Below are 11,086 nucleotides of genomic sequence, written 5' to 3'. Positions count from 1 at the left end.
CAATAATGCTCTTTCAAGACAGTTTAAGCTGACTAAGTCTGATCCTAATTCTTGCACAGCATCTAAATCATGCCTCTGACTCACAGTAACTGTAGGCTTGGAATATAGTCCTTACACAACTCTTGTGTGTGGTTATGGTTAAAGTTTTGTAAACTGTGAACATTCCTTCCTTGCTACTTTTTTGGCATAAGAGCATCCCCATGTAAATTGACTAAGGCCTCTATGCTTCTTCCTTCCCAGGTTTGGTCCAGGGAAAAGCAGCTCTGAGGTAACTCAATATGGGGATTTGTGGTTATTCCAAGGCTTGCCCCTTTGGCTACTAATCCAGGTCCAGCCCTTGATCCCTTGCAGCAGTCCTCTGCTGCTGTGACAAGCTGCCTGCTTGTCAGGCCTGGCCTAAAGAGGTGGCCTGGCTATCCTGCCTTTGTGGCCCAGCGTTGTTACTGCCTCAGTGTCCCTCAGCCCTAGCAGGAAAAGCCATCTTCATTAGCTGAAGGGTGGAGGGAAAAGCACAGCTGGCATTGGGGAAAGCTTGTGTGTACTTTGACAGCTGTGAGTGTGGTGAGAGAGAACAGGAGAGTGAAACTGGGATGTGGAACAAATGAAGATGAGTATTTCTGGTTTTTTCAGCTTTTCTCAGTAGAAAACATTATCTCCTCCCTAAAGCTCTTACAGGTCGTGTGCGTGCTGGTTTTCAGGGAAGCTAGGAAGACAAGTAGCCAAGCTACTGCTGCATAATGCTCCTGGGGCCGTCTGGTGCCGGTTGAAAGCCAGCAGAAAGTGCTGGGGGAACCCAGGGCCGGGATGAGGAGAGTCCCTGTCCCTTTCCCGAGTCACTGTCCCCTTGGTAGAATGCCTGGGAAAGCAGTACGGACCAGCCACAGGGTTGGGCGGCTCTGCGGCCACCCGGATGTCACAGAACACGATGTCGGGGCTGCTTTTTATCCTGGCCACCTTAGAGCTGTGTCCAGATTTTGGGGAGAGAAGTGTTGGCGCTGGCTGCCAGCCAGGAAAGCGGCACGGAGCCCGTATGCCCTGCCCAGAGAGTGTAGTGGGGATGCGCCTTCCCCATCCCTTCCCACCCGGGGCTCGACCTCCGCCTGCTCATCCCGGATTACGGTTCCCAGCTCGGAAAAAAGGCCGGGGGAGGCCGAGCTGTCCCCTGTCCGGGCCCGCGGGCTCGCCCCTCCCCCGGTGCTGCCATCCCCCGCCCCACACAAACCTTCATTGCGGCTTTTTCCCCCACCTTCACTGTTAACAGAACGCAGTGATTAAGACTCGAAACTAACAAAGAGTTTTTCTTCCACCTTAACCTTGCACACAATCCTTTAACAAATTAATTAATCCTAATGAATTAACACTTCATTTATTTAAACGCGCTACAGTTCATGAATTAAATTTTCATGCAGTGATTAAAGGCTGTTAAAATATGCATGATTTCGTTAAAATTTTATAATAAATCAGGGCAATGTGTTACATGACAAGGCAACTACTTCCCAGCCCCTCGGAAGGTGCTTTGATTGGCGCGGGGGGGCGGGGGGAGCCGAGCGCTGCGCTCCCCGTTCGGGCAGCATGCGGGGCCCGAGCGCGGTGGGACGCGGCTGGAGACCGACCCCTGCCCGCTCGGAGCGCTCCTCCTGCCTCCCTCGGGGGCGGAAAGCCGCGTGTTCGGCTACCCCATCGAAACGCGGCGTCCGCGCAGCCGGCGTGGCCGTGGACGCGGCTGGCGACAGCCGGGAGCCGGCTTGCTCGCCCACGGAGCGGGGCTGCCGGGGAGCGGGCTCTGGGATGCTCTGCTGGAGGGGCTTCTCGGCGCGCTTTTGAATTCCTCCGCATCACTGCAAAGAAAGAGAGAGGAACTTTACTACCAGCAAGACCTGTAGTGCTTTCCACCGGACCTCAGCTTAGCTGCTCCGGTCTCCTTCCTTTCCCGAAAGGGGACGTTGTGAACTGCCTTGGGACTTAAATCACCATCAAGCGTTTCAATTTTTAATATGACAACATTCTACACTTTGGCTGCAAAAGCAATTATTGCGGCTTGTACATCAGTAATTAGCAGGTCTTTGCTGATGTAAGGAAAGTCCTCATTAGGACAAGGAAATACTTTTTGTGCATTCACCCAAAGGGTTGGTTGTGTTTTGTTGTGGGCTTTGTTTGTTTGTTTTTTTTATTCCGAAGGTTAATTTTGATCATTTAAAGGGAAAATAGCTTTTACTTTAAATGGGTTATTGACTTTCTGTGAACTTCACCAAATAACACATGTACTGTAGGTTTTGTCTCAGTGCTCCCAGTGACACTCAGGGTAGGACTAATACTGCGACTCCAAAATGTAAAGCTAACATTTGCTGAAATGAAAATATCCAGAGGGTTTAGAGTAAGAGGTGAGATCCACATTAGCTATTTTTTTTTTAAGTCGGGATATATAGCAAACGATGATCAGACGTTAATGGTTAATATCATAAGCTTTAGTATATTCATCTTTTGGGAATCTTAAAAAGAGATATCAAATACAATGGGTTACAGTAATTAATTTATAAATCGTTTCACTGTGGGAATAAGGGGTTACTTTATTGCTTTCTCGAGATAGGCAGTTCAGTCAATTAAGGAATTCTGCTTATTTCTTGCATTTGAAGCCGGAGAAAACTACGGGAGACAAGTAAATGTATATATATATATATATGTGCCTCTCTTGCTTTATTGAGCATTTCGGGCCATAAACGTGGGACTACAGAATGGTCGAGTCGCCAATGGCCTCGCTCCTCACAGCCTGCGAGTTTATTGCCATCAGTATTCATGAGGCTGGACGTACCCACGAGGAATAGAAATAACAGCGAACATTAAAATAAAATCTATTATCAGGTCCGCGCGTCGGCCCGGGTAGCTGGCAGTGTGTGGCGGGGAGAGGGGGCCACCGGGGGCTGGTGACAAGGGGTGCTGGTTCCCCGCGGCTCCCGGGGACGCCCGGCGGGCAGCAGCCCCCGCACTCGGTGCGGCCAAAAAGTAGCAGGACAGCGACGGCGCCGGGACCGGCTGCAGCACCTTGGCAGCGGGAGAGTTACGGTCAGGCTGCAATTTTTAGAGGTGCTTTAGAAGTTATCCTGAAGTTAGCGCTTTAGCTAAAAAAAAAAAAAAAAAAAAAAAAAGTCCCAAGGACTGAGAAGAAAAGTTTTTCCTCCGGGACTCGGTAAGTGACAGACCAAACGATGCTCCACAAGAACTTCTCTTGTTCTGCTCCTCCCCTCTCCTGAAAGATCAGACAGAGGGAAGGCTTGGCTCCCTGAGGGGGCCTCTGCCTCCGGGGAAGAGGGGGAGCGGGCAGGGGCCGGCAGCAGCTCGCCTCCTCTCCGGGGTCGGGAGGCTTTCCTTTCCCCGCAAGCCGTCATCCCCGTCCCTCGGCGGCCGCCACCCGGGCGGTTCCAGTGATGGAGCGAGGAGCCCCTGGCAGGGTGTGTGTCTCCCACTGGGTGGGACTGCTTTCCTCCCGAGGAGAATCCAGTAGGATGCACACCGCAAGCTGCAGAGACAGCGTGCCCACTCCCACCCCAGGGCCCAGAAGACACCTTGGAGGTGGGACCCTTAGAACTCTTAAAGGTCCTCACCTCCTCAGCCTCCGGCTAAGCGCTGGAGGCGGAGGTGGGAGAAGGACTGAATTCTCTGCCTTCCTGGCCTGAAAAATAAGTCAGGGAACTGAAGGGGTCGTTTTAAAAGTACTATTGGGGGTTGATGTTCCTCCAGCCAAGGAGAAGGTGACGCCCTGCAGCACCTGCCATAGCCATGTGCTCCCGTTCCTCTGGTGGCTGCCTGTCCTGGCTGGCTGCACTCCCTGCAGCCCTCGCTGCTCCCACCCAGCCCCTATCAGCCCAGAGGTTAAAGACCCCGCCGCAGAGGCAAAGCAAGTGCCCCGTGGTGTGTGGGCAGGAAGGCAGGTCACAACGTAGCCTACAAACCCTCCACTCGGCTGCCTTTGCCACCGCTTTCACAATTTTCCCTTATCTCAGTGTTTTCCTTTGGGAAACCAGATGAACTTGCCCTGACAGCATCCTGGAGAGTGGGGTTCACGCAGAGGTGCACTGACAAGCACCCATGCATCCCAAACGGAACAGCATCCCATGCCTTCCTCCACGGGACGTGATCCCGGTAATCCACCTCTGCCCCACCGGGCTCAGCCCAGGAGCTCCGCGGCTCTGGGCTGGATCTCGCCATGGTCGGGTCCGGCAGCCTGCTCGTCCCGGGCCTTGCTCCTGCAGCTGGGCGCTTTTCAGCAACTTTGGCCAAAAACCGTGATGTCTCCCACTTCCTTACTCCTCTCCATTTCTTTCCTAAGAGGTTTTCCTTTACAATGTATGATAGCTGAGAAGTAGCTAGAATAACTCATGGCTTAAAAAAATAAATAAATAAATAAATAAATAAGTCAGTAAATACACATAAAGTATTATTAGTGGATTCTGATACAATGATTTCGACAAATAAGGAGAGCCCAACCCCAGTTTCAAGTTCACCCCGTTCAGAGATGAAGTTGCATTTCGCCACCCCAGGGAACACGGTAATGGATGGAGACCTGGCTCCCTCCGGCACAAGTAATTGGCAGACGTTCTCTCCTTCCTCCTGAACTAGCTAGGGAGCTTGGGGAAGGCTTATGAAGACAAATGTGGCTTCACTTGGGGTTGTGGTGTGCGCTGTTGTGTGCGCGTGTGTGTTTTCCTGCGTGACCTTTCGGCTGTGTTTATGCGCATAAATAAGAGGCGCTCAGGAGAAACAGAACAATTCCGATGCACTCCCAGGCTGTCACATCCCTGATCCAACACCCCGCTGCCTGCTTGCCTGCAGCCCTGCTGAAACAAACAAGGCAGCATCTGATCGGTCACCGAGGGATGGCTCCAGCGTGCCCCAAGGGACAGGTTTCACCTTGAGCCGTTCTCTAAGGATTCGTACTAATCTCACAGGCACAGTAGCAGTTTCACTTCTTCCATAGTTTTGCTTCCGATTTCATAAGCAGCTACAAGAAAAAAATAGAATCTACTCTAAAATGGGTCAGAAATCACGAATCACTCATAACACCAACCGTGTCGCTGCTTAACTGTTTGATTCAAAGGCAAAAGTATTCTAAGTATAAATCACGGGAGAGGGAGGGAAAGAAAATAAGAAATAAAGAAGGGAGAGAGAGAAAGAGAGAGAAAGAGAGAGAAAGAGAGAGAAAAAGAGAGAAAGAGAGAAAGAGAGAAAGAGAGAAAGAGAGAAAGAGAGAAAGAGAGAAAGAGAGAAAGAAAGAAAGAAAGAAAGAAGACTGTTTGTAGACGTTTTCTGCTTCAGGCCACGCCAGTGCAACTTGGGTTTTCCAGGGAGCAGGAGTTGGGGCTGGGCAGCAGGAGGAGATGCAGAGTCTCACCTCGGCGGCGCTGCCCGCGCAGAGCGCACACGCACACACGCGCCCCGCGTGGGCGCAGGGCTGTCACCCGCGGCGCCTGGCACAGCAACCCGCGCAATAAAACTACACGGGGTGGGGGGAAATTAAATTACAGGGAAAACAATAGCCTCTGAGTGGTCCAAACAATTGTCTGTCGCCGCCGGTCTTCTCCAGGAGCCCGCGTACAATTCGCGGCAGGAGCGGGGAGCGGCCGGACGACGCCCCTTTCTTTGGCAGCGCATCTTTGTGCTCCAGCGCCGAGGGCCGGGCCGGCTCCCCGCGCCGCTCCGAGGGCAGGGAAGGGGCGCCCAGCCCCGCCCCATCGGGGCGCCCCGGGCCGCGCTGGCGGCCGCGCAGCGCGCACGTGTGGCAGCCACAGGTGCCGCAGCCGCCCGGTGCCCGGTGCCGCTCGCTATAAGAGCGGCCCCGCCGCCGCCGCCCCGGCGAGACGGGCGAGGGCTGCGGGAGATGCAACAAGGCGCGGGGAGGCAAAGCTCGGGGGCGGCGGGAGGAAAAGGAGGAGGAGGAGGAGGAGGAGGAGGGAAAGGAGGAGGAGGAGGAGGAAGGGGGGGAGACAGCTGATGTCTGTCAAAGCCGGAGCCGCCGCGCTCTCGCGAGAGCCCGCCCGGCGGTAGCCACGGGATGCGGGGCTCAGGTGCGGGCAGAGCGCAGCGCAGCGCGCCCGGCGCCGGGCAGCGGCAGGCAGAGAACTGAGCGAGGGAGGGAGCGAGGGACACGGCGGGGGCCGGCGGGAGCCTTGCCGCCCGCTCGCCCACCCAGCCCAGCCTCGGCCACCGCGGCAGCGGCGGCGGCGGGGGCAGGGTCCGCTGCGGCACCGCCGCCACCACCGGCTCCGCCACCGGCTTCCCCCGGCGGGAGGAGAGAGCCCGGAGAGCACTTTTCCCCCGACTTTAGGAGTGTTTGTGGATTTACATGCCAAGCCTTCAAGATGATGTCCATGAACAGCAAACAGCCTCATTTTGCCATGCATCCCACCCTACCTGAGCACAAATACCCCTCTCTACACTCCAGCTCGGAAGCAATAAGAAGAGCGTGTCTACCAACTCCACCGGTAAGGGACAGACAGCTGCAGCTCTCTTCTTTCTTTCTCTCCCTTACACGCACACACTTTTCTTTCTTTCTCTCTCTCTCTCTCTTTTCTGTATACTGCATGTATGTGTATGTGCATTAATAAAAAAACCGCTGCAAGGCACATTTTGACAAGCGGCGCTTAATGTTTTTTTCATGTCTTCCTCTGCAATCATCTGAGCGCCTGTGATCTTTTTTGAAAGCGGTGTTCACACGAGTCTCCGACTTCATCCACTTTCTGTATTAATTTTTATGACTCGGCCTCTGAAAAGGAATGCGTTTTATGTGCTCTTGTGTTTGACACAATTCCCCAGCTGAGAGTTACAGATCCATTTCTTCTCCTCCTTTCTCTTCTCCTTTCGTTCCATTTCCCCCGCTTTTAATTTATTCATTTATTTGTTCCCTTCATTCCTTCCTTCTCTCCTCTTCCGATTCCTCCTTGCTTCTCTTTGCTTCTTTTCCTGTTTTGCTCCCTCTTCTCGCTTCTTGCCCCTCCCATCCCCCCATTATTCTACCCCATCCCCCTGTTTCCCCTCACTTCCGCGGGCTGTCGCCTGCTATACCACGCTTCCCCCAATCTCCTTGCTCTTCCCCCCGATCCCATATTCACGCTGATCCTACTGCCGGCTCCCCGGCCGTCACCCCAACTTTACCCACCTCTCTCTCCCCTCCCTCGCCTTTCCCCCTCCTTTTCCACGGCGCTCCCGCAACCCCACGCTGTCCCCCGCCCGTCCCCTTCCCCCTCCGCACTTCGCCCCCTCTCTGCCCCCTTGACTCCTCTCCCCGCACCCCGCTCTGTTTTGTGTCTCCCGCAGCTGCAGAGCAATATCTTCGCCAGCCTCGATGAGACCCTGCTGGCGCGGGCCGAGGCTCTGGCCGCGGTCGACATCGCCGTCTCGCAGGGCAAGAGCCACCCGTTCAAGCCCGACGCCACGTACCACACCATGAACAGCGTGCCCTGCACCTCCACCTCCACCGTGCCCCTGGCGCACCACCACCACCACCACCACCACCATCACCAGGCGCTGGAGCCCGGCGACCTCCTGGACCACATCACCTCGCCCTCCCTCGCGCTCATGCCCGGCGGAGGCGGCGGCGGAGGCGGCGGCGGCGGCGGCCACGACGGGGCGGGCGGCGGCGGCGGCGGGGCCGGCGGCGGCGGGGGCGGCGGCGGCAGCGGCGGGGCCGGCGGCGGCCTCATCTCCACCTCGGCCCACCCGCACTCGCACATGCACGGCCTGGGCCACCTCTCGCACCCGGCCGCCATGAACATGCCGTCGGGGCTGCCGCACCCGGGGCTGGTGGCCGCGCACCACGGCGCCGCGGGGCAGGTGGCCTCGGCGGCGGCCGTGGTGGGGGCGGCCGGGCTGGCCTCCATCTGCGACTCGGACACGGACCCGCGGGAGCTGGAGGCCTTCGCCGAGCGCTTCAAGCAGCGCCGCATCAAGCTGGGGGTGACCCAGGCCGACGTGGGCTCGGCGCTGGCCAACCTGAAGATCCCGGGCGTGGGCTCCCTCAGCCAGAGCACCATCTGCCGCTTCGAGTCCCTCACCCTCTCCCACAACAACATGATCGCCCTCAAGCCCATCCTGCAGGCCTGGCTGGAGGAGGCCGAGGGCGCCCAGCGGGAAAAAATGAACAAGCCCGAGCTCTTCAATGGGGGCGAGAAGAAGCGCAAGCGGACTTCCATCGCCGCCCCGGAGAAGCGCTCGCTGGAGGCGTACTTCGCCGTCCAGCCCCGGCCCTCCTCCGAGAAGATCGCCGCCATCGCCGAGAAATTGGACCTCAAAAAGAACGTGGTGCGGGTTTGGTTTTGCAACCAGAGACAGAAGCAGAAACGGATGAAATTTTCCGCCACCTACTAGGGGCGGGCGGGAGGGGCGGCCCGGCACCGGGGGCACCGGGGGGGCCGGGCCGGGGCCGCGGGGGACGCCCACGCACCGCCACCGTCGCCTGAGACGCCGCGGGAGGCTCCTGGGGACCAAGGGACGATGTAGAAATTAAACGCGAACTACTCGGGAAGAGGGGGGGCGTGCGTGTGGGGGGTGCGCTATCAATTATTAAAACAAAAAAGACACCGGGACACCAACGAGAAGAAGGAGGAGAGAGGAGGTAAAAACGCTCTAGAAGCCCAGGGGGGGGTCACTTCTGCGGCCCTCTCCCCTCTCTGCCCCCCTACCCCCCGACAGAAAGCGGGAGAAAGAGCAACTTAAAGCGTAAACACACACAGACACACACCAATAAATACCGTGACAGCAGCAGCCACAAACCGAGAAACCTAAGTCAAAACTTTCCGAAGGAAAACAAAACCGACCAACAAACCCGGAAGGCGAAACTGTCGGTGATGATGATGCTACGTTTGGTTTGGGTCTCTTTTCATTACTTTCTGCTTTTCTTTCTTTTCCCTGGCTTAGTAATGAATGAGGACAACGGTGGTTTGGTGACGGGGAACTTTTTCTTTGGTTGGCTTGGGTTTGGGTTTTTTGTTTGTTTGTTTTGATGTTTATTTTTCTTTGGGTTTTGGTTTTTTTTATTTGTTTCGTTTTCTTTTTTTTTTTTCTTTTTTTTTTTTTTTTTATGTTCTTGTCCATGGAACGCGGTTTTGCGTGAGGCTTTGGCGATGGGTCTTGTCTGTGTCTTCTTGGGGAGCGGTGAGAGCGGGACAAGGGCCGGGAGCGGGGCGGCCTCCCGGGGCTAGGGACCAGTCCCTTTCCTCTCCGTTGTTGCCTCAATAATCCTAGCTAGCTCAAGGAAAATAAGGGGAAGAAAAAGTTACTTCAGAACCCCTTTGTCTCTCCTCCCTCGCCTGCGTGGTTTGCGTTTCCAGCTGTGTCCAAAGACAGGTTCCTCTCTCTGCAGAAATGCTTCTGGAGGCAGGTGCCAAACCTGCCAGAGCGGGGATGCTCTCCAAAAGATTATGTTCAGACTCATTAAGGCTCGTGGTTAACTATGTCCTGTATCCTCCCTCCCTCCCTCCCCGCTGCTCCCAACAGTATGCCCCCCGGCATCCCCACCAAATCTGCTGGATTTAGGTTAAGGTCCTCCCTTGGTTTCCTCCAAGGGCTGGAGGTTATTGCACCCGGTAGGCAGAAGAAATCACCGGTGATGGGTTTGAAATGACATTTGTTTCTTGGGGGTGTGCATGTTGGGAACAAACACACGACAAAAAACCACTTGGGCTTAAAAGTCGTTTATTGTAAATCATAAGCGTTATGTGGAGGAAGGCTTTTGGGAGGGATGTGTGGGGTTCAATTTGCACTATCACAGTCTCCTGGATTGGAAGCGATGATGTTATTCTGTAATAACAATGCTGGTATTGCTAATAATTGTCAAGGTGCGTTACACGTCTCGCGGGTTGAAAACAAACAAAATTATCAGGGTTTGTTAGGTAAAAAGGGGAGCGACGTGCAGAAGCCATCTCTACTCTGTCTCTTGCCGAGACTCTGCTGAGGCTTTCGAATAAAACAGAATTTCTGAAAAGAAAATACCATTCCGTTTAAATGAAAACAATCAATAGACTGAAATTATGCATGACATGACCTGAAAAAAGAAAAAAAAAAAAAAAAGACAAAAAGAAAAAAAAGAAAATTAAAGGAAAAGATAAGAGGGGGAAAAAAGGCATAGAAAGATCCGTGATAAAGTCTCGATATTATCTATTTATTTATCTATTTATTTATTTATTTATCTATTTATTTATCTATTTATTTTATTATTAATATTATTATTGTTATTTTGTGTATCATTGTTTGCAGCGCAAACATTCTATGCATTTTGAAACTGAGCACTAAATAGACTAGCTTCTGGTAGAATCTTTTGTGGATGGTGTAATTTCACAGTTTAACTGCCTGTTTTCACCTAAAACACAAACGTTCTTGTCACGTTCTTGTATTTAGATTTAAAAGAGGAAAAAAAAAAAGAAAAAAAAAAAAGAGGGGGAACAAAGATAAGAAAGACGATTGTAAATATTTTCTTTAATGCACAAAACAACAACAACAACAACAAAAAGGTTACAAACTGCAACCACATGTGGATCCTGAAATGTCTCACTGAATAATCTACCTGTCCATGTATGTTTGCTGAGCTTTCTCCTTGGTTGTGTCTTTATTCTATTACTTTAATTTCTATCAGAAATATTTCTGTATGCCAAAATACAACAGGGAGATGTGTCCCAGCATACTTACAAATAAAACAAACGTAAAAACAAAATAGTTATTATTATCATTATTGGGTGCATTTAAAAAAAATAAAAATATTTCCACGGCTGGTAAATTCAAGGTATGGCCGTTAGACGATAAGACTAATTCTACCAAAAAGAAAATAGTGAGAGATGTATTTTTCTGCTAAATCCAGAAATCATTACTTTGAGATAGCTCTTATGTGAAAATCGGTGCTCTGAATAAAATTAACTATATATTAGCTGCGTGTGTTTCTTGAAGTTTATTCTATAACTGCAGAATATAAATCAAAGTAAAATTTTAAGAAGGACTTCTGAAGTATTTCTTTTCAGTGTGCTGGAAAGGATTATGCACCTACAAAATATGTATAAAGAAGAAAAGCTTGGGTGGTTTCAGGTTTATATGTTGTTTTGACTGG

The 11,086-nt window shown here is 52.7% G+C and overlaps 1 protein-coding gene across 2 annotated transcripts; it reads left to right on the top strand.

The window, feature by feature from the left end:
* The first annotated feature begins 6,353 nt into the window (after positions 1-6,353).
* POU4F1 (POU class 4 homeobox 1) lies at positions 6,354-8,358 on the top strand. Of its 2 annotated transcripts, XM_056495773.1 has the most exons (3): positions 6,354-6,476; positions 7,309-7,570; positions 7,664-8,358. In XM_056495773.1, the coding sequence occupies exons 1-3, from the start codon at positions 6,354-6,356 to the stop codon at positions 8,356-8,358; spliced, it is 1,080 nt and encodes a 359-aa protein (XP_056351748.1). The 2 variants fall into 2 exon arrangements, with proteins under 2 accessions (XP_056351748.1, XP_056351740.1); XM_056495765.1 differs by having other exon boundaries at positions 7,309-8,358.
* The last annotated feature ends 2,728 nt before the right edge of the window (positions 8,359-11,086 follow it).

The sequence above is a fragment of the Oenanthe melanoleuca genome, chromosome 1 (genome assembly GCF_029582105.1).
Source record: "Oenanthe melanoleuca isolate GR-GAL-2019-014 chromosome 1, OMel1.0, whole genome shotgun sequence".
Lineage (NCBI taxonomy): Eukaryota > Metazoa > Chordata > Aves > Passeriformes > Muscicapidae > Oenanthe > Oenanthe melanoleuca.
The sequence above is the reverse complement of the archived record's forward strand: the minus strand, read 5'-3'. Positions and strand labels throughout refer to the sequence as shown.